The sequence below is a fragment of the Mus musculus genome, chromosome 16 (assembly GCF_000001635.26).
Source record: "Mus musculus strain C57BL/6J chromosome 16, GRCm38.p6 C57BL/6J".
In the NCBI taxonomy this organism is placed as follows: domain Eukaryota; kingdom Metazoa; phylum Chordata; class Mammalia; order Rodentia; family Muridae; genus Mus; species Mus musculus.
The window spans coordinates 23,977,468-24,001,000 of NC_000082.6; the positions used below are offsets into that span (position 1 = coordinate 23,977,468).

General features: G+C 46.2%; 1 protein-coding gene and 1 long non-coding RNA gene across 5 annotated transcripts in view; one reads left to right on the forward strand and one right to left on the reverse strand.

Moving 5' to 3' along the window:
- Window positions 1-11,399, reverse strand: part of Bcl6 (B cell leukemia/lymphoma 6) — a 23,817-nt gene extending 12,418 nt beyond the window's left edge. Inside the window, exons 1-3 of one of the 4 annotated variants that reach the window (NM_009744.4) lie at window positions 11,108-11,385; window positions 1,084-1,122; window positions 48-219 (exon numbers count right to left, since the gene is read on the reverse strand). In NM_009744.4, the coding sequence (NP_033874.1) occupies window positions 48-208 (161 nt within the window). In that variant the 5' untranslated portion in view covers window positions 209-219; window positions 1,084-1,122; window positions 11,108-11,385. Of the gene's footprint in view, window positions 1-47; window positions 220-1,083; window positions 1,123-2,321; window positions 3,817-9,228; window positions 10,796-11,107 lie in introns of those variants that run through there. The other 3 variants (NM_001348026.1, XM_030248941.1, XM_030248940.1) reach the window with 3 other exon arrangements.
- Window positions 10,800-21,969, forward strand: Gm31527. Its single transcript, XR_384770.3, has 2 exons — window positions 10,800-11,761; window positions 21,847-21,969. It is a non-coding gene; the product is annotated as a predicted gene, 31527 (long non-coding RNA).
- Window positions 21,970-23,533: the final 1,564 nt, after the last annotated feature.

Genomic DNA, 23,533 nt, shown 5'->3' on the forward strand with positions numbered 1-23,533 from the left:
TCCAAGCATCCCCATTTCTGCAGTCCCTTCATGCCGAGACCACTCACCTGCAGGCCATGAGCACTGTCTTATGGGCTCTAAACTGCTCACGGCTCACCACGATGACAACGTCCGTCAAGATGTCCCGACTCCGGAGGCGATTAAGGTTGAGAAGAACATCACTAGCGTGCCGGGTAAACTGGATACAGCTGTCAGCCGGGGAGGCCATGTTGTGTTTGCCTGAACAGACGTTAAAACTCCTATTACTCCTTGAGAACCTAGTCCCTGCCTACCGGGAGGACCAAGCAGATGACTTAGCCTGATAAGCTATCGCATGCAACTCAGGTATATAGTGGACAATTCATAGCCCATTTCTGGACTTTGCTTTGCATAGCTGTCAAATGGGGAGAATGAAAGCCAGTGTAGAAAGCTCTTTGGGGGAAAGGGGAAGGGAAGGGCTGCTTGTAAAGTGCTTTTCCGCATACTAAACACTCTGCCAAGCATTGAGAGGCCCTGAGTGTGTTGCAATGGAGAAAACCACTCTTGGAGAGTTACCCAGGCTGCTTTTCCTTTCACCAGCTCTGTTACTTGGAGTGTGCTGGTACTGTTTCTGAGCTTTCATTTTCCAAAATAGGAGCAGCAATACCTATGTGGTTTTTAAAATTAGAAATATGTGCCTACACCATAATAAGTTCTTAAAAAAAAAAAGGTGTAGCTATTTTTATCGGAATGTCATTTCACTATTCATCCCATGCTCTGAGATTGTGAGTTTTTTCGTTCAATAGTTTGAGTACTTAGCACTCTTATAATCCTGGCACTGTAGGCAACCAGGTTAGCCTGAACTGAGAAAGAGTACGGGGACAAATAATACCATACATACAACGGTATGAAGTCAGTTAGTGAAGGGCCAGAGGGGTGAAACCTGAGATTTGTATGGAGAGAATTCAATATCCTTTGTTCATCAAGTCTAAGATGGCAAACTTCACACACACACACACACACACACACACACACACACACACACACACACGGGTAAAATTCATGAGAAAAAAAATCACCTACAAAATTTAGAGCATATAATTTGATTTGATTTGATTTACTCACCCAGTGCCTTGCTTCACAGTCCAAAATTTTGCTTTAAAACTGCAAAGAAGAGAGCAAGCAGAGATTGACTAAATGAGCGTAAGATTGTCCACTCCGGTCTTATTTTAGGACACACGTAGCTAGCTTTGCTTTGATAGCTGCAGCCTGCCAGCTGGTGCCGTTTTCCCACAAGCTAGCAAGCATATTCCAGCTCAGTTCTTACAGAAACAACAGGCATTCAAAGCTGTTTAGTAATAATGCCTTACCCTTAGTGCTAGAACTATCACTGCATACATTAATTACATATACCTGTATACACATATTTCCTTTCTTAGGGTAATATATATATATATATATATATATATATATATATATATATACATCAAAAGGCCATTTGAGTTTATGGGAAAGGAAAAAAAACGTAGTTCTTTCAATATTAATGATAATGATTCTTCAGGGACCTAAAAACACTGGATGCTATTCAAACCCTTGCTAAAAATATTATCTTTCAAGTCTTAGAATGATTCCACAAGGCTGATAGGGCCAATATCTTTATCCTTATTTCTCTGGTGATGAAATTGAGACTCAGGGTTCAAATGACTTGCTTGGGACAAACAGCCAGGCAGTATTTCCTGATTCTCTGGAACGCTTCAAACTGAATACCAACTCTAGAATAAAACCCGAGAGGCCATGTTTATGCATTCCTTGGGTATCTTTGCCCTCTTTTTCAAAGTTCCCTCCTCCCTCTGTTTCCAGGTCTAAAACTGGACAGAGGGCTGACCATAGTTTCCAAGTGTGAGCTTCTCCCGGCTGGTGAAAGATTTAGCTGTGTGGTTTGTCTGAGAACTGGCCAGGGAGCCTTCGAGAGACTTAATGAAATATATACTCTCTCCAAATTGGTTTCTCTAAAACAAAAACCATTAGAAGCAGAGGTGCAAGACTCTCCTTGATGATCGAATGTGGGCTGCAAAAACTGAGCCATAATACATTGGAACTCTGTCCTCCCATTTAAACAGCACAGCCCTTTGGAGCTGCTTTCCCAGTAAAGGGACCTAAGGCCAGCGAGGTCATGTTGGGCCACCTAGATAGTTGATGGCCTGGCCCTAGGTCTTCTGGCTCAGATTCCTGTACTCTTTCCAAGTCAGCCTACGTGCCGTAGGACACGAAGGACGGACGGCAGCACCCTGAGGTGGGTGAGTCTCAGTTTTAAACTACTTTGCCCACACAAAGTTTGCCCGTTCCATGGTGTCGAGTCTTACCCAAATGTGCACTTTAAAATGTGAGGTTTCTTTGACTCTGTAACCAAACCCTCAGATATTTCTCTGTGGTCTTAAGAGCCAGTCACTCAATCTCTTCAGCTTCAAGGTTATTACATTCGTGCGAGTGAGTGAGTGAGTGAGTGAGTGAGTGAGTGAGTGGGTCTGGGGTAGGAAATGGAGGGGGAGAGAGGACAGAAAAAGACAAAAGGAACTGATTTCTTCTTGAACCCGTCCTGACTCAGAGTGAGCAAAAAAGAGTTCACTTGGTCCTCACCCAGGTCCAATGACTGTCTCTTTTGAAAATAAATGCTGAAGACACGTGAAGTTTATTTACTAACTCTCTCCTGCTTCCTGTGGAAGAGCTCCACAAGCCCTTCTGGAATCGTCGGGCTGAGCTTCAACCACCAGCTCACTTGTGGCTTTCCAGTCACAGACTTTTGGAACCACGGGAAGCCCAGATTTGCCGTTTCACCGGGACGGACAAGTGGTAATGACTCACTCCAGACAAGGAACGAGGCAAACGAACAAACAAACAAACCAACCAACAAAGGTAGCCCTTCTATGTACTCTGACAGGCTGGCCTTGGGCTTTTTACCTTAAGCCCCTCTCCATCAACAAAGCCCAAGCACACAGGAGGGCAGACTGCTCTTTGGAATCACCCCCTCTCAAAAGATTCACTTCTCTGTCAGCCAAATGGTCTCAGCAGGTTCCACAACTCCCTAGGGTGGGGGCTAACTCTGGAGCTGAATGCTACTTCCTTCCAGACACTGCAGATAGGAAAGCCCTACCCCATTCAGCTGGCTTGGACAAATCACTCTTCCCTCTCCCGCTCATCATTGGACCACATCTTTATAACGGCCAGGATTCACTATAAAGGAAACTGAGGCTCCCAAAACAAGCTCTTGCCCAAGATCTCAAAACAATTCTCCAATAAAGTCCTATGCAAACAACCCCAAGGAGAGTCAGACCGGCAAGGACAGCTGAACCAGAATGGGTTTCCCTCTAATGCCGGGTCCAGCCTCAGTAATCCCCAACTGAGACGTAAACTAACCCATCCATGCATCCTTTCCCTCCCTGGGGCACTTTCCTAGTGTGCTTTGAATAAGGCAGCTTCAAGTAAGGAGTTTCCAGTGGGAAGGAAGAGAGACAGAAAGAGAGAGGGAGAGAGAATCTGAGAGTCGAGGGGAAAAGAGCACTAGAGCCAATGCTCCTTTCTTTCCCTTTGGGGAGGGGAGTGGAGTGGCAGCCGCGCTAGCCTGTTCACACACACCCGCACAAACCCCAGCCCTGATGCCAGGCAAGCTTGCGCAGACTCGCTCGCCGCACCTAGCTGTACCTGTCTTCCTGGGACCGCCCACCCCCTGGCGATCGGCTGGCACTGCTGCCCATCCACTTCGAAGCCAGGGAAGTTTCGGCCGGGGCCGAGTGGTAGGACTGTAACAACTAATTTGGTTACATTCAAATAAATGTTTTCCTGCACCTCCGTAGCTAGCATTGTGTGTGTCTTTTTTTTTTTCTTTTCCTGTTATTCTGTCAAAGTAGGGGGCCACCAGGGGAATGGTACAGCCCTCTCATTCCCGGAACGTAGTCGATCTCGGCTCTAAGGATTTCACAGAACACTCCTGCCCAGCGCGGTCTCCAACGAGAAGTAACTTTCCAGGAAGCCGCGGCCTGACAGCCCAGCCCCGGATCGCTGGCTGCACAAAGCTGACCGGGGACAGAGCACCCTTTTCCCCTAAATCCGCTGTCTACAGGGGTTCCGGGTTCCAGACCTGAGTCTACTCTGTCCCTATCCCTGCCCCCAGCAAGCTAAAAGCCGCAGAGAGCAGAGTCCAAGAGTCTGGAGACAGTCAGAGGCTCGCTTCAGGATTTCTATTTTGCCCTATTCTGGCAACTGAGTGTGCTAGGGTTCGTTTGCTTTTGTTTTGTTATTGTTTGTCTTAGGGTCTTGATGTTATTTCTTGGGTTTTCTTTCTGTCTTCCCGCTTGCTACCTCCTTCCCTGCTTTAGAAGGGAATGGGTAGATAAGAAATTAAGGCCAAAAAGATTGTGTCCTGGGACTAAGAGTCTCCATCCTTGGAGAAACCTGGCCGAATTGGGGCGCGAGGGGTGGGGAGTGGGGGAGGACTAAACCTGGAAAAAAAAGTAAACTGAAAACCCCTTCAGTCTACGTCGGCAAGAAAGGGGAGATTTCCGCCCAACCTTCTTTAGAGTTGGAGCTACCAGACTGAAGCCAGACGTGCTCCGGAATTCAGTGTCTTATTTTCCTGAAACCGTGGAGACTGGGTAACAGGGCCCACCCCAGAGAAACCTCTGACACACAGCAGGGTTGCCTCGCCTTCCCAGAAATGAACTCCGTGTGGCCACCCCCTAAGTGCTCTCGGTAGCCTTGTGCCTTTGGGGAGGTCTGCACAACCTCCATCCAGTCCTAAAAGTAACGGGTAGCATCGTTACACTGCACATCCCTTCAGTGATGGAGGCGGGATCAGATTCGCAACCCAGAGACGGGGTCTGTCTGGTTCCCTGTTTTGTGGTTTCCTTTTCCTTCGGTATGAATTAACGGTGACAAAGGTAATTTTATATGGGACAGGAATGAATATCCTAGGAGTTACCATTCTCACTTACTGGACTTCTGTCTAACGCTAGAGGGAGCTCTCCATCAAGGCTTGAAACCATAGCCGGCTGCTCGCCCCGCCCCTCCTTCCCATTGACCTAGTTTGGCCAGGGTCTGGATTTGGAGAACGCTTTTCCACTTCTCTCTACCCAGGATGGTTGTTGGGTTATTGGTAGTCTAATAACTTCAATAGCTCTCCGAAAAATCTAAAGAGGGTTCATAAAATGTAAATCACTGTCCAAGGAGTTTGAAGGCGGGAGGAGGGTAGGGATGACGCGTTGAAACATGCCCCTGAGCTCCAGCAGGAGCGCTCTTTCCCAACAGGGTGCTCAGGTCTAGCCAGCCTCTTCTGGCGAAAATGGGTAGAGTCAAAGTGTTGCTTCTGTTCTGGAGGTAGGGAAGGACAATATTGTTGCTCTTGCCTCTGGGCGGGAATGACACAGAGATAAAAAGAGAAGTTGATAGTGCGATGGATCCGCAGCTGCGTGAGCTAACCAGAGGACTTTGTGTCCTGACTTTCATTTCTGTTACGTGTCCTGCCTCAGAGCTCTTGCTAGCCTACAAGCTTCGAGGAAATGCAATAAAATAAAGGGATGTGTTTTATCATCAAGAGCTGAAGAGCTGAAGGGACGCTCCCCACGAGCCTGGTCGAGACAGCCTCCAGAAGGTCTGCTGACAATGCCAGCAAACCATGTCCTTCAGAAGAGATCTCTTCCCTCATCCTGACCGGACTGAGATCGGCGTTGGGGTGGGCGGGGTACTGTGGGGCAGGAAAGAGAGGCATCATCTCCCCAAGCAAACAATGCTTTTTTAAATTCGATCTAGACAGAAGTCAGCTAAGGTCTTTATTCACGTTAATGAAGATGGAAGGCACTAACTGTCCTTGGAAAGCGATGAGTCAAACTTGACCGCGCTTCAGACACGTCCCCAGATTCGTTTCCAACCCGAACAGAGGCGCATTTCTCCGCGGCGGCCTGGGACAACTCCCGCAGTGATAGAAGATGAACTGGATTCCTCCCGGCCCCGGCGGGGGGTTGGGGGGAGGGGGCGGGGGAGACAGCTGTGTCTCTGCGATGAGGACGCCACTAGAGGCCGCCAGTGCGTCGGTGCAACCGGGCCATCTCGGTTAAGAGCTTTGAGGGGAAAAACAAAAAACAAAAACAAACAAACAAACAAACAAAAAAAACCCCAAAACCTACGGAGGAGATGGGCTACAAATTCTCAAAGAATAAAGCTCTGCTTATTCACAACCCCTACAGACACGCGCGCGCGCGCGCACACACACACACACACAGCTAATTTCTCCCCAGGCCACTAAGTAAAGAATAAACTGGGTGAAAAGAGAGTGAGTCCGGAGTTCAAACTTACAGAAAGCCAGTGCACAACCCCAAGGAGACCAAGTAGTTTCTGGCCACTCAACTCCCAGAACAAGCACCACAGCTTAGAGATGCCCCACCTGCTCACACCTCTGTCACCTTTCCATGTCCATTGTCAAAACCTTTAAGCTAAGACTGGGAGGGGGCAGTTTCCAATGTGCACTGGATACTCCAGTGACCCAAGATTAAACTGCTCTCCCCTTCTCTTAGATAGACTGGAATGAACTCCCTTGGTGAATTCTTTGGAGTTCAGAAACTTACTGTCAGGCCCTATGCCACAATTGCAATGAAGTTTAAATCTTAAAGCTCCTGAGAGTTTGGGTGCAATCTTTCCGCTACTAAAGTTCTCTGTGGAGAGGCCACAAATATCCTTAAAGAAAGTACTGTTTCTCAGTTGACATAGATACTGATGGCTGAGCCACGGTGTATGTCGACGTCGTGGGAATATGATTTTCATCTGTCTCGTCAAAACATTGGAAGTCGGATGCTGTCTTCATTGGACAATGCCCTTCTCCTCCTCAGTCCTAGCGTCTGACCAGGATCCAGACAACACCGCTTCGGGCGCAAACCTTGAGCGTGACCTACCACTAGGTGGCGGACTCAGTCCATTCAAGAATCACCCTGTTAGCATCGCCTTCTACACTCGGCACCCCTGACCACCGTGGTTTTGTCTCTCTTGGGGGTGGGGGGAAGTTGCTTCCAAAACTGAAGTCGGAACACATTTAGTTGAGTAGATGTAATTCCGTTCTTCCGATGCTCATGACTCTAGCTAACACCGTACGGCGTCAGGAGCCGTATATTATTTGGTTATTTGTTCCTTTCTTCCTCTCCTCAAAGCTGGCTACACATTCTTTCAAAAAGAACCACACCTGAAAGTATTAAGAGAGACTCGTGCCAAAGAGAGAGACAGTGAGAGGGGGAGGGCGGGAGAGAGAAGGAGGGGAGCAAAAATCGGGAATAACCCCATGGTTCATACCCACAGAGGAAGTGGGGACCAGAGGTCAGCCCTTTCACTCACTGAGCAAAGCGGGTGCGGAACAGAACAGAATATGGCCTTTGGAGGTGCTACTGGTCCGTATCGGGAAGCAGGAAGGGTTGGGAGGAGCAAAAAGAAGCTAACCAGCAGAGCTAGTATGCAGAGTCGCCTGTCGCTGCTGCGGTCCCACTTGTTGCGCAGTGTAGGAAACCGGCACGCGCCTCGCTACTTTGTCTCTCACAACCCAGCCTATGCTGTTCCCTGCGGTCCACAAACCTCTCCCCCATCACTTCGACACAAGCCACCACGGCCCCCGGGGAAACTACAACACTTTCAGTTCTACGGTTTTACACACACACACACACACACACACACTCCTCTTTAGCTCAGAGTCAGACCGTCAATCTACTGCGGTACCTGAAGTCAAGTCTGAGAGGAAAATAGCTACATCAATCCAGAGAAGTCGCAGATAAGCCCCACCTCTATCCCACCTCATCTCCACTCCTGAAAGGGTGTCCCTTGAATTATGGGAAGGACATCGCCTGGTAGGACACCATTCTAGTTTGGAAAACAACGTGTCTCTATCTTATTTGAAAGATTAACTGCAAAGTATTGATTTTAAAAGTTTCCTCTCTCTCTCTCTCTCTCTCTCTCTCTCTCTCTCTCTCTCTCTCAGGGTTAGGGGTAAGCACATTAGGCTTATTTCACAATTATTTTTCAAATATTTGACTTTTACCAATAGTTTTACTCACCAAGGGGTGGCGCTGCCGCACTACCTCCCCTGAAACTTAAGTTTTTGGGTTTTTGTTTTTTGGTTTTTGGTTGTTTTTTTTTTTTTTTTCACAACCGAGGGGGATATCCCCAGCAGGGGACAGAGGGAAGGAAAGATTTTGACATCTAGTCATGGCTCAACCCATAACTGGAACTCCTCGGGGCTCAGCAAACGACAACTTAGAAATTTAGGATGCCATTCCTGACCACCAAGGCCAGAATAAATTAGTCTTTTCAAGAAAACACTCTGGTAAACCCTTCAAACCTGAGGTGAGGAAGAGAGTATTTAGTGAATACCCGTTTCCTGGTTGTCTCTGCTCAAGTCACTTGGTTGTCTTGAACAGCATCTAACCTTACTGTCACTACCAACAGATCTTTAAAATCATCCAATGCCTGGAAGTATTAGAAAAGAAAATCTTCCAAATAGGATGCTGGAAACTTCTATTTATAAACTAGGGGGTGGGGGAGTGGGGGTGGGGTGGGGAGGTGTCCATCTACAGCTTTCTATTTTGGCTTCAGGACTCAACTGCAGTCATTTTAGCAAGAGAAATGTCCATCTCCTGGTGTTTTCTCTCCATTTCCTCTCCCCCCACCCCCCCGGGACAAATATCTTTCCTTCTTTTATTAAAATCGGTATATAAAGAAGAATACAATTTCACCTAACTCCTTTGAGCTCAAGTTTGCTACCTCCAGGAATAGCATGTGGACTAGGGCCAGATGAACTTCAACTTGGTCTGCAGGCTTATGAGGTCCTGCTCAAGTGCCTGCCAAAGGCACTTGGTAGTAAATTGTGAGCAAAATAGATACCTGTCTCTGGATGGATCACGCTGCCCCCTCCCCTATTTTAAAGTTGTTTATTACACACACACACACACACACACACTCACACACACACATACTCACACCACACACCTCGCAAAGAAAAAGGGAAACCAGCGAACTGCAGAGGAAGCCAGAGGCATAGCTCAGAGCCACAAACTGTATTTCTAAACAGTCTCCTCTCTCTCTCTCTCTCCTTCTCTCTCTCTCCTCTCTCTCTCCTTCTCTCTCTCTCCCCCCTTCCATTCCTTGCTCTTTTCTTTTTTTTGTGGATAGTAATATACACTGGCATTGCAATATTTTCCTATGAGAACTATACAATGTTTGAAGGGGAAAAAGAGATAAAATTACTTCTTAGGGAGTGGGGTGCGATGCTTGTCAAGGACCCTGTAACTGCTTCTGAGTTCCAGCGCCGGGCTTGAGGTCATTTCTCACTACCCCTAGCACAAAAACTAAATTTCTATGGGAGGGAGCGCAACACAGAGATTATTTATTTTACTGTTAAAATAATATTGTTTGGTGCTGTTGTTTTTCATAGGGGACCTTTAAAACTCATTTTTGCAACACTAGCTCCATCTCTCGCCAGGGTTCCAATAACGCGGTATTATACAGGCAACGCAACCCGCAGTTCTCAAGACATTTAACGTTCACTGTTTCCGGCAGGGGTGGCCTCCAGCTCCCACTGCCCCCCAGGCAGCCCATTTCCTAGGTTCCAACTCTCAACCCACTCCCTCCCCGGGCCGCCGCCGCCGCTTTTCCCCATTCCTACTCCCTCCCTTGAGGAGAGCCACAGGTTGCAAATCCAACCAACCTCGCAATCTGTTTTTGCAAAATCACTCACAAAGATCTCCCTATCGCACCCGCTCCTCCCGTCCGGGGTCCCCCAGCAGGAATCACAAAGTACCCCTTCTTCCCTCCCTGATCTTGCAAATCAGGAACGCAGGCTGGGGCTCTGTTTTTCTTCCTTCTCCCAAAATAAGGACCTTGGGAATCTGAAGAGTGGCTATCGCTATACCCAGGGCCACTTTTTTTTTTTTTTTTTTTTTTAAACACAGCTTGCACCAAGGGGGAAAAATGAAATTAAATTTAGGAAAGGGAGGGAACTACCGCTGAGAGCCAACGCAGTCACGCAGCACCCAAAATACAAACACCGCGGCCGCCAGAAATCCCGCCACCTCTCCGGAGCTCCGGGCTGGCTGGCCAAGACCCCCCCGGGTCCCGCACGCTGAAAGCGCCGCAGGTGCAAAAAAAACAAAAAACAAAAAACAAAAAAACCGCGCACCCCTCTCCCACCCTCCCCCAAAATCCCTGTCCCGCCTTCAAGCCTCCTTCCTCGGGCTGGGCAGACCGAGCGCACCCGGGTTCCCGACTGCCTCGACTCCAACCAAGAAAGAGTAATTTTCAAAGTATTCAACGTCCCCGCCCCCCGTGCAAGCGAAGCCTTCCCAAAACACTGTCTCTCCTTGGGAAGATCACGGCTCTCAAAGGAAACTGCAGACACGATACTTCATCTGGCTTTATGACCAAAAAGAAAAGGGAAAATAAAACAACCAGCCGAGGAGTTGGCTTGCATTCCCCCCGCTGACTCCCGGCTCGGGTGCAAGGCAGGGACTGTGCGGGGCCGGGGCCGGGGCCGGGGCCGGTGGACGGCCGCCAACGCGGGCACCGGGAGAACTGAGCGGGGAGGGAGGCAGCGGCGGGGAAGGCAGTTTGCAAGCGAGCAGAGAAAGCAAGCCAAGCCGCGCGAAGCCGGCGGGGCCGCCGCGGTCCGCCCTCCCAGGCCGCGCAACCCAGCGCCCGCCGCCCCGCGCCCCTGCGTCTCCAAACACCGAAACAACACCGGGCAGGGCGGCACAGCCTCCCCGAGGCGGCCGAGGCGCTCCAAGACAGCAAAAAAAAAAAAAAAAAAAAAAAAAAAAGAAGAAGAAGAAGAAGAAGAAGAAGAAGAAGAAGAATACGTATGCGAAAAGCTAGATCCTACAGTGGGAGAGACGTGGGGCTGATCTTCGGCATTTATTTTAACACCTGACAGCTAGAATCAATAAATAGATACATTTATATCAATAGATACACATAGGAAACTTGGAGCCAAAGCATTTGGCAAAAGCGGAAAAAAAAAGAATTAAAAGGTAAAATAATGATCATGAGCAGCGGCGGCGGCAGCGGCACCAGCGGCAACAGCGGCGGCGGCGGCAGCGGCAGCGGCGGCGGCAGCAACAGCAATAATCACCTGGTGTCCGGCCTTTCCTAGAAACTTCTTGCATCACCACTTCTAAGAACCCCAGTTCTAAGAATCAACAGAGCTCAATTCTCGGAATTTGAGCTGCGGGCTTTACCATTGCTCCGCAGCAGGGGAGGACTCGGTGGCAGCGGCGCGCTCCGCAGCGCCCTCCCGGCCGGCAGAATGCCTCGGGGCCGCGCCGCTCGCCGCCCTATAGTGCGGATCGTGGTTCCCGCAGCACCGCCGCCCGGAACACCGGGGGTCCCGAGGCGGGCGCGCGCGGCTACAAGGCGACCCTCCCTGCCCCGGGCCACCGATGGAACCGCCCGCTCCGCCGCCGTCACGTGGGCTCCGTGACGTCGGCGTCTTCGCTGTAGCAAAGCTCGGCCTCTGGAATTCTGAGAACTAATTTGCTATTCGGTGACATAAGAGGGAGAGTGCGCTTTGCTTTCCCGGGGTCTGGGGCTAATTCTTCCTCTCCTACCCATAAACTCGGCTCCTCGAGCTAAATACACAAAAGGGAGCGAGAGAGTTGAGCCGTTAGAACAAGTGTGTTAGAGGCAGGTTTAGAGAGACGAGGGAGGGAGAAAACAATAAATACCACAGCTCCTTCCAGCTAGAGTATTAGGCACCACGAGAAAAATATTTGCCAAGCAGTTTTCGGTGGGTTCATTTGTTTTCTTTTTATTTGGGACAATTATGTTGGGGCGGGGGGGGGGTCCTTTGGGGATGGTGGCTTGGGATGCTCCTGTTGTATTTTAATGATTTAGGTGGGGTTTTTTTTCCGCTTCTGATTTTTGCCTTTTGCAAGTTTGTGGTGTTATGTAAATCGTCGGGACTGTCATTCGTTGGTTTTATTGTCTCCCTGCGTTCTCGCTTTCTCTCTCTCTCTCTCTCTATCTCTCTCTCTCTCTAAAGGTGCAATATTTCAACCTAATACCATTGACAGAAGCTTACATTTTTGGCCACATATGACAGCCCCAACCTCCAACACCACCACCGCTCCCCGCCCGCCCCCCCCGCCCGCCCCCCAGCCGCCCTTGGTACAATTTCCTTTTCCTCTTGGACTTTTGCTGAAGCTTTCCTGCACTTGAAAGAGATGTAAAAGGATTTGGATTGGTTTGGTTTGTTTCTTTCCAGGACAGCGAGTGGTGGGTTTACTCTGTTACTGTTGACTCTCAGGAAATTTCTTGATGCTAGAAATGTGTGTGTGGGTACGTGTAATGTTTGCCTGTTACAACATTCTGTGAAGCCAAATACATGTTTGTATTTTGCTATTTTCTTAAGGTCTTGAACATTCCCCCCACCCTTTTTTTTAAACCCCCACTGGGTTCGTTTCAAGGTCGTCGGGAGAAAGGAAAAAAAATCTCTTCAGTATGTGTTGAAGGGATCAGCCTGAGGGAATTCTAAAGGCCTGGCTGCCAGGATCACAGATACTGCGCGTATTGAGTACAGGCTGTGCTACACTAGGCGCACTGCTCGCAGCCGGGTCCTCTAGGCTTTGGAGCAGAGCTGAGGGGAGGAGAGGAGCGGAATCTTTCTTTCCCTTCTTTCTTCCTTTATTTTAAAAGGTGAATACAGGGCAGACTCCTTTCACGGTGGGCCCTGGGTTATGTGTTCATAGCTGCAGTTTCCTTATTTAAATGTTGGTCGGGGTTTTTGCCCTCCTACTCATCCCTGGATGAGTGAGACTCTTGTTTCTTTTATGTCTGTCTCTTGCAAGAAGGGTGTGAGCTAAATAATATTCAGATTCCTTAAGAACTAGAATGAACTCAAAGTGTTTGGAGCAAAAGACTCTTTCAAAGGTCAGGCTGTTCTGGGCTTTAGCTGTGAAAGTCCTTCAAGTGGCTCGTTAAATCACAGAGGGGTTTTCAAGCATTCGCAAAATATCTCCACATATTAATTTCTAATGAATACTTGTGGACCACAACCCTAAACGTGGGCTTAAAAATAGAGATGCAAGCAGAGTTCTGGAAGACTGCTGGCTTGTGGGGTACAGAGGACTGGTCCTATGAGAAGTTTTTGCTGTGCTGTTGTTGGAGTACCACCACTTCAAAAGATGATGTCACAGGTTTTAGAACTGGGGGAGTCGAGGAAGGAGCTGGTTGTTTTCTGTGAGGGTTGGAACTTAGAAAATCCGTTGTCTGTCCCTGAGAAATCTGAATGCTTTAATACGTATTGGCAGATGGATTACTGCAGTCTCGGTGGAAAAGCCTGTCTTGTGAAGGATTTTTGAGGAATACACATAGGCCTAATCCTATCACTGTTGGGAAAATGAACATTTTACTTCCAAAGACACGGTGACTTTGTCAAATTGATCCACACTGCCCGGAAGCAGGGTGGCTGCTTTGGGTTTTTGTGTCTTAGAGTCCCCTTCCCTCTCATTTTAGAGTATTAAGTTAATCCCACTGGACCAAAATGACACCCTAATTTTGCTGAAGTGAATTTCTTTGTGTAGCTAGCTGTCTGATTACTACCTTTTCTGAGCATTAAGTACTTCAAATTTCTTAGATGCAATTTAGCTTTGGAACGCAGGTGTATGGTTTTGTTGTATTGTTGTCTTCATAAATAGAATTACTTTTATGGTGATTTTGGTTATTTTTCTTCTCAGAGTGACCTTGTGTCTTATCCCTTGACTCCCACCACCAAGTCTTCAAAACACACACACACACAAACACACACAGAGTTAGAGAGAGAGGGAGAGAGAGACAGAGAGAGACTGTCGGTCTTGTGTTCCCTTTGCTATTCCACTTTTATCCCCATGGGGGCGCTGCAGAGCAAAGGGAAATGTGCTCCCTCGGGCGGTAGAGCCAGCCAGAGTGGGGGCTGGGAAGGAATTTACCCTTCTCATACCTCAAACCCTTTGATTCTCTGAAAAGTTTCTCAGAGCAACAGCTCACCAGCCCTGCTTTATTAACCCAGCACTAGGACCTCTTATCCTTCCTGGGACCATGTGCCAGAGTTTGTGTTACTGTGGTGGGATTTTTGTTGTTGTGTTTTGATTTTTTCCCCCTTCTCTCTCTCTCTTCCCACCCCACCCCCCAAGTCAAAGTGTGTATGTTGGAAGAAAATAACCAAAACGGAAGGAGGCACCTGCTTTTAGATGAGCCTCTTTTCTCTCAACTGAATGGATGTTGAAGAAAATTATGCGCTCACCTTTCAGTTTCTTCGGTTCCAGAGAAAGTGACTTAATAGAGTTTTATACCAATGCAATCTCTTCCTGCATGTCCTTTCTTCTCTCTTTATGGGTCTTACCTCATCACTTCTAGCTATGTAAGGCCCTTGAATTCTACAGTGCTATTATTATTGGGATAAAGAAATGACCGGAATATATTCAGAGTCCTTTAAATCATCCTTAAGGAGCCCACAGGAGTGATCCCATGCCCTGGGGTTTTATGAATTATTTCTGCAGACTTGAGAAAAACGTGGATCAGCTAATGCCATGAGTTAATGATTCCTGGTTGCTAATACTCAGGATCGGGGACTCGGCCAACTTCCTTGCCCCGTGGACTGAGCTTAGGAAAGATCCTTGATCACGGCTGCTGGGTAAATATAAGCTCTATTACAAAATAAAATAACTCGGTACTAATATTACATTGTTGAAGGGATGGAACACAATTCACACCCAAGACCGTTCCCACAATTCAGCACTGTAGATTCTAGAACGAGGAGCCTTACTGATTGATAATCACCCCTCCAGGCTCTGTCTTCGCAAAGACTAGACTGTCCCTCGTGAGCCAACCTAGAGTCACAGCTCAAAACGAATCCATGTGATTTGATGCCCGTGGTCAATTCTGAAGATCGGGCTGACCTGACAATCTGGCCTTCAGGGGTGTGTATCCTGTGCTTGCAGAATGGAGGACAGCAAGGCTGCATGAGGCCCTGTGTAAACAGTAGCTGGTTCTGAGAACTGACTCCAGGCTATGCTTATAGGAGCTGGGGCCATTTGGATTTGTGAAGAATTTGTGTGGCTATATGAAGGGTCTGAGCTGTAAACATTGACAGTTCTATTGAAAAGCATACCTCTTTATTCTCTTTCAAGACCTTCCTTTGGAAGGGCTCTACACAAGCCAGACATATATGTGAAAGCTGGAGGAAAAGGATTGGTTGTCCAAGGTCTTCCTTGGCTTCATGGTGATTTGAAGGCCACCTGGGCTACATTAGACTTCATCTTTGAAAAACAAAGAAACAACATTCTATAAAAACTCTCTGTATATTATCCCCAGCCACAGGATAGGTTAGTGGATTTTCTGATAGATTGAGGGACGAGCAGGAAACGGAGAAAAAAAATACTGAAACACTGGTACAGGGGGGCAGACCTGAGCCTACTGGCAGCTGTGCTGTCACCTCCTGAGGAGGAGATCTCATTTCAGTTTCTCCTCTTGCTCAAAGCAGGCTCATTCGTCCATTCCTCTTCTTTGTCGTCGTCGTCGTTTTCTTCTTCTTCTTCTTCTTCTTCTTCTTCTTCTTCTTCTTCTTCTTCTTCTTCTTCTTCTTCTTCTTCTTCTTCTTCTTCTTCTTCTCTCCTCCTCCTCCTTCTCCCTCCTTCCTTTCCTCCTCCCTCCCTCCTTCTCCACTTTCTCCTTCTCCTTTCTCTTCCTCCCTCCTCCTCCTCTTCCTCCTCTTCCTCTTCTTCACCACCATCATCATCTGCCCCTCTTTAGCAAACCTTTCCAGCCTGGCTTACAGGCTTTTTTCACCACAGTACCAATTGCCCATGCTCTGCTCATTAATTTAAATGGCAATGACTATCTGGGTTTTAAAATAGAGAAGTGTCAGGATGGGAACACGCAATCATTTGGCTTTTTGCGTTCCAGCACTGTTTTGAATAGCAGGGTTTTCACTTCCTATGAAACCTTAGCAGGAGGAAAAGCGGAAACTAAACCATAAAGTGAGAGGGATGAGGGGAGGGAGGGACTTGAGTATTTGTAAACTCAGGGTGGCTGGCCCTGCCTACCAGGCTGCTCTCTACCACCGGAGGCTAGGAGTGGAAAAACTTGATTTACGTGTTGTGCCTGCCTTTTTTTTTTCTTCTTCTTCTTCTTCTTCTTCTTCGTCTCCACACCACCTTCTGTACACCTGACTCTGCATAAGCCTATCTGAAGCTGGCTTGGTGGCAGGGATAGCTGGAGAACAGAAGAATGTGCGGAGGGAGGGAGGGAGGAAGGGAGGGCTGGTACTTTTCCATTCACATCTCCACAGTGGCTGTTCTTGTTTATTTCAACCACCGCCCGCAGAAACTTTTTCAGCTGCCTGAAATTCAAGTCATCAAACCGTCCCCTGAGGTCAGGCTGCAGAGGCTGGGTGCATGTACCTTACATGCCGGTCTCTATGTAGCCTGTACACATAGTAAGAACACAGACCTGGCTCTGAGGTACCCAGAGTGAGGGAGAAGAGTGGCTTGCTGCTCAACTTGCTTGGTTTCTAATTACAGTTCTACCTGGGACGATTAACAGGGCAAAGCCACCATAAGGACCCAGTTCCCTCACCTGTGTGAAGGGAGGATAGCCCAGGGACTTCTGGGCTGCCGGTGTGGCCTGACTTCTATGACTGTGTACCTAGACATACGTTTGTGTAACTTTAGGATGGGGAATAAAAATAAAGGCTGGCGTGTGTGTGTGTGTGTGTGTGTGTGTGTGTGTGTGTGTGTCTGGGGGTGGAGCCAGAGGTTAAAGTGTAAGCTTCAGAGTAAAGGAAGGCAATCGGCAAATAGTCATCTTATCAATTTTTAACCAGTTGTAGACCAAAGTCTCCGATTGTGCTGAGTCCAAAAGCCAAGTGGTGAAGGCTTGGTTGTTGTTGTTTTTTTTTTTTTTTTTTTTTTTTTTTGGTTATTGTTTGGTTTGGTTTGGTTCGGATGTTAAGGATCGGAAAGTGCAGGGTCTGAGGTCCAGTTCCCCTTTGTTGCTTTCCTTCCTCTTTGATCTCTTGATCAGAGGTGGCAGCCCCTCAAAGCTTTTCTGCCTCTCAGTTTTGTTTTCCTGTTTTCTTCTCTCTTATTATTTTTTTCTTTTTGTCCTGGAAAACTGTCCCAGTCAATGATAGAAAGGGAAGGACAGTTGTAAGCTGGGTAGTCTTTAAGCTGCCAGGCTTCTTGTGAATATGGGAACTATTTCAGGACATAGGGAAGGTGGCAGAGAGAGAAGGGAGAGGAAGGAAGGACCTAGAGAGAGAGCCCTGATAGCCATGGAGAAGTGTGGTGATTGGTGATAACAGCATTCAAAGTAAACATAAAATTAGAAGAAATAAGAAGAGGAAGAAGGCAGGGAAGAAAGGAAGGAAGGAAAGAAGAAAGGAAGGATGGAAGGACGGAAGGAAGGAAAAAGAAAGAAAGAGAGAGAGAAAGAAAAAGAAGAAAGAAAGAAAGAAAGAAAGAAAGAAAGGAAGGAAGGAAGAAGAAAGAAAGAAAGAAAGAAAGAAAGAAAGAAAGAAAGAAAGAAAGAAAGGAAGGAAGGAAGGAAGGAAGGAAGGAAGAGAGAAAGAAAGAGATGGAAAGAAATGACAAAGATGGAAGAGAAGAGAGAGAAAGTTCTAGGATCTATCAGACCATTGAACAGCAAAAGTCAGAAGAGAACCCTATGCAAGACTGAATCCATGATCGCCACTGATATTATTGTTGAGAAGTTGTTACTAATTATGAAGTGTAGGGGAAAGTAGATACAGAGTTATTCTCTGGGCTGTTTTCTTACTTTTCTGTTATTATAAAATTATTCTTAGAAATAAAGCCTATAACAAAAAATATATATTCATGTGTGATATCTTTTTCATTCTTAGAAACCTCCAGATATGACCTCGGCCTCCATTGAGTTCAGATGGGTTCTGGTTCTCTTCAAAATAGAGTCAGGACAGCATGCTGGCTTGTTTTTTGTAATATATATTTACTCATCCATTCACTTGGTGCTTTGAGACAGGTTCACTATGTAGCCACCATTGATATCATGATTCTCCTGCCTCAGCTCCCAGAGGTCTGTAGCTGACTAGAGTCGTCAGCCATCCTTCCCAGCTCTTCTGTTTACTCCCTTAGTTCCTAAATTGAAAGTAACTTCTTGTGTGCCACCATCTACATAGAGAGCCATCAGAACACCCGGGAGACACCAAGGCAGGTGACCCAATCCACATGCTTAGCATTTCTCCATGGAAACCCTCCATGGAAACAGAACTCTCAGCTAACCTATCAATCTATGTGAGACCCACAGAACCTAGGGCTTTGTTGTTGACGTGGGAGTGCTCACCATCTTCCCTGAGTGTTTGCTTTTACTTAATAACTCCAGTGGAACTGTGGGTCAACAGAATTGCAACTCTAGGTGTGTAAAGAGCATTGGACTGAAACCCCAGCCGGGAGCTTCATTAACTTCATACAACCACATAAGTCTAAATGAGAGAGCCTCTAGCTTAAACTCTATTTGATTAAACTGAACTATATAAGGCTATTTTATACAGCTATATGATATTTTTGAATGTATTTTTCCTATTCTAGTCTCATCTTTTTCTTCACAGGTTCTATATGTGGGGGAAATCCAGACAAGAAAATAGTTTACAGCAAACTTAGCAAGTTCCTATGGCTGTGTCCCATCTGAGCTACACTGTGTCAGTTATTTAGCCGCAGTATCTACTTCAGTACGCTGGCAGTTGCTAGAACATTGATATGCATAGTGACTTAAAATATCCCATTAATTTCTGACTGTTGCCAGCAACCAGTGGCTTCTAGTTCTAAAGCTTATTCAGATTATGTGTCCTTTTCCCTTTCCCCTTTAACTCTTCCCAATTCTACAGCCTTTACGTCAGCTATCGATAAGTCTTTGAACCAACACTTACACTTATCGTATATATAACATTCAAATAGTTCTTGGAGAAATGATGGAAGGCTGAGTCCTACTGTGACTTACATGACCTTTCCAGAAAGCTACCAGTAGCTTTCAACGTGTCAAACAATCAAGAGCACAGTCATGCCCTTTGACCCAGTGCTCCACTTCTAGGAATCGATGCTCTAGATATAATGGAATTGGTAGGAAAGCCGACCTTTGAATGTGAGCATGTGAACATTAATGTTAGCATTGCATCAGATATGGAAACTTCAAACGGTCTACATGTTTGGTCATGGCTGAATTATTAGAGAGAGCATTAGGTAGGGGAACAGTTCAGTAAATTACAAAATACTAAGTTTGAAAGATTGAAGTTGAAATCTATACACGGGGCTGGGTGTGATGACCCATGCCTTTAATCTCAAAATTCAGGAAGCAGAGGTGCCTGTTGAATCCAGACAACCTAATCCATGTAGTAACCTCCAGACCAGCCAGGGTTATGTGTTTTGTCTCAAAACAAACAAACAAACAAACAAGCAGATGGTAATATGTAAAGTAATGAAGCTGGATACACACATCCATATATACCTCTTGTAAGTCCATATAATACACTTACAACTATATTTTAAAATATTTTTTTAGAAAATAGACTAAATATAAATAAGAGTACACAACTAACCAAATATGTATAGCAGTTGCTTTAGGGTAGTAGGATTATAAATTTTTCCCTCTATTCTTTGTCTTTGAAAATGTCTAATGTCCACCACCTATATCTCACTGACACACACATGGAAAGCCCCAAGCCATGCCTTTTCTCTGCAGACAATGAGATGCTTAACTCACAGTTTCAAATATTTCACTTACAGTGCCAGTCACTCACATCTGGGAGGCTCACAACAGAAGTGAGAACTGCCTGCTGTACAGTACTGGAGAGAGAGTTTCCTTCATTCTGAAAATACCAGCCTCCCCAGCAACAAGCTGCCTCCCTCTCTATGGGCACTGACAGCAAATAAATAAAGCAGATCTGCACATCTCTGATCTATTTCCCACCCCCTTGGTGGTGTGGGTATCTTGTCTGTTAGTGTTTCACGACATTTGCAAATGTCAAAGGGCTTCCTGGGTGCTGTGCTATGAAGTCACCCATTTGCTATCCTGGTAGCTAAATCTTCAAGACGCTCTTAGGACAGCAGGTCATTTATTTTGATTCTTGATAAATGTTTGGCTAGAAAATGCTGAAAAACTATAAACTATTTCGATGTTTATGTTTCAGCTTTCAATCAGAAAAACCACAGAACTGTTAAGAACTTTGGAGATGATGTCATTATCAGAATCACTGGCTTTCAAAGAAGTGGGGGGGGGGGAGGTTAGAGGTCAGTATCTAGTAGGTGAAAGCAAGGATCATGGTTTTACTAAGACTACCCTCTCTTAAACTACAAACATGATTTCTCACTTTTCATTCCTTCTATTTACACATGTACTTCCTTGCTCAAACTTGTATATTTTATTAACCTTTTGTGAGGTAGGCACTATGCTGAATGAATGAAACATGGGCTCCTGACCACAGGCGTTCACCATCAACTGAAGACGTAAAGATCCGGAAAGGTGCTGAGACATGCTTTAGGTTACACAAACGACAGTGCCTGTGCTAAAACTTGCCCCACATGTCCTGGTTGGGAGCCCAGTAAAACACCATGACTTCCCAGAAGCTGCTCTCTGAAACCTGCTCTCAGATTGGAGGGAGGCACCAGCTCACTCATGACGTCAGCCCTCTGAAGTGTTTGATCTAGTATTTATTGTGAAAACTGAGTATAGCCCAGTCACCTCCATGTACCATCCAGGAACGTATAACTCCCCATGTGGAGGGAGCCCTAAAGAGCCCATGTGAGAGCTCACAGCCTCAGCTCTCTCTATCATCATCATGAGTTTTCAAGCCATAGCAACACAACTTAGCTCTCACTTGCACTTTTAGCCTTCTTGGAAAGCCTATTATTCTGAGCTTCGTGTTCAGCATATCCGTGCATGTGCTAGGTTCTACCATAAACAAAGATCACCCAGTATCATGTGGTTCTAATGCCCACAACTTAAAGGAATACCCACAACCCGAACTCTAGAATCCAACATTAGTTACCAGAGAATCTGAGCATCACAATGTCAATTCACCTAAGGTCAAGATCGTCATAGCTCTATGGGCATTCCAGAACTTTGGGTCGTAAACTGTGCAACAAGACGGGTTTCTACAGCATTCCAGCCATCAAGATCCAGCCTGCCTCAGCTTGGACCCATCAGCCAGGAGCTATAACTATTTGTTTTCTGTGGCCAGGCAAAAACAAATTGGATATTAGAGTAGTCAACTTTCCACTCCTATAACAAATACCAATGCACTAACCCTTCAGTAGAAAATGTTTATTCTGGTCAGATTTTAGAAGTCTCAGTCTAGGTCATTGGCGCTCCTGTTTGGGCCCCATGGCAAGGCAGTTTATAATGATGGAAGAATGTGGTCCATTCATTGCAAGTATGCAAAACTTAAAGACAGAGGTCATGCCGCTGATAAACTAGGAGGCCCCTAGTACATCTATCTCTTAGAATGTCTCACTTCCTCCTAATACTTCTGGGGTGGAGGCCAGCCTTGAAAATTTGGGACCATTGGGGAGAGTGGTATTCAGGATTGAAACTGCACAGATATGATGGCACATACATATTGCCTAGACGAGATTTAACAATTAATCAAAAGTCCAGCAGCTTTCAATGTTTAAGCATCAAATTGTTGAGATTAACCTTGCTATGCTGTAAGTTCTGCGGACAAAAATCTCAGCAAGAGACTCAAAGCAAAATGGACAGAAAAAGATTGGTAGAGGCTGTAATTTAGGAAGGTGAATTAAGAATCAAGGACAAGATGCTTAAAGAATTCCGCCATTCGGGCTAACTTCTTTCCAATCTCATACACAGAATTGTCCACACCAGACTCCTGAGGATTCCCTAGAGAGCCATGCAGTTCCCTCCACTCTGCACTCCAGCCTCTATGCCTTGATCTCTGTCTTGAAGAATAAACTCAAGATCAGAGGTGGTTCAGTTCTGTTTTCTCAGTGGTATGTTTGACAGCCAATGCTCACTTAAAAGACGTTGACTAAGTTGAAGAAGGAAGAACCGAAAGAGAATTCAGTGTGAAGTCTGAGGACACCACATGACAGTTAGAAGCTCCACAGTTGACTAAGTTCTCGGGATCTCAGTTTCTTGTTCTCTAAGGTTGTCATTTCAATGAAGGGAGAACTTAATAGCATGTCAGGAGAATTAAGGGCACCAGAGGGGAAGGCGATCCAAACATCATCATTTAGAGTGGTTGGTGAATGACTAGCCAGACTGGAAAGCACCAAAGTCAGGGGAAGGCATTCCGTTATTTGGTAACACCTCCGGAGACTCATATTGTATCTAGAAAATCTGCGTTTCAAGTGCCCAGTCTTGACTTTGCAACCATCCTCAAATATGATGATTTCACTTCCTCAAATGATTTAAGCCTTTAAGTACTGGAAGATATACATTTCAGCTAAAGATAAACACTGATCCAAAGAAAAAATCTGAAAAGATCATCAGAAAGTCTTTTTGTTCTTGAAATGCAGAATTGGAAATGAACCATTTTCCTGTAGTGGGAACTGAAATCCAGTGTTAGATCCTTGTTTCTGGTACATTCTTCCCCTTTCTTCCTCTCTCTTTTACTTTAGCTCCTCCCTACACCTTTCCTACACCCAAACAGGAAAAAAAGCAATTATTCTGAGCTAACTTTACTCTTAGAAAAATGTACAGTAAAATTCCAATTGATTGGGCCTGTGTTCTAAGATCGGCAAGGCAGCTGCTTACAGCATTTTAAAGCAATTGAAGTGATGAGTGAGTTATCAAAATAATGAGGCAGGATAATTATCTACCAGAAAACCCTAAATGACAGGAAAAAAAAATCCTGGTCTAACTCCATCTCATGGTGGAGTTTTAATCTATCCTTTTTCTTTCTACAGCAAATACAGAGCCACCCCCAGGACATTACAGTAAATAAAAGAGGCACTCCATAAGAATCAAAGCATAGGTGTTGAGGGGAGAGAGGCAACAGCACATTTTGTGAGGTTACCGAGATGGCTAAAGATGAAGTGCCCGATGCTTGAGTGTGAAGACCTGAGTTGGGATAGCCAACAGCCATGTGAAAACCATGGCAAGGGTGGTGTGACTCAATAACCTAGTGTGCATGTGGGGACAGAGAAGGAAGGCAGGAGGAGTCAGGTCCATCCTCAGCCTGGCCAATTGGTGAGCACTGGGTTCAGTGAGAGATCCTGTCTTCAAACACAAGGTGAAGAGCATTCAAAGAGGACACCTGACTGTCGGCTTCTGGTTTCCATGTGCATGCAACGCACACTCCCACGTAGATGCACATGTACCTCCCCCAATAAACACTCATACAATGTTTAAAAGCCCATCTTGGTGGCCAGAGAGATGGCTCTGTTAGAGACACAAACATCAAGACCCAAATCAGAGACTCAGTACCCATATAAAAGCCGGGCCCTGTGGAATACTGGATGCATGGGTGAAGACAGGTCCTGAGCTCAATGGCCATCAAGCCTAGATGAATTGATGTACTCTGGGTTCAGTGAAA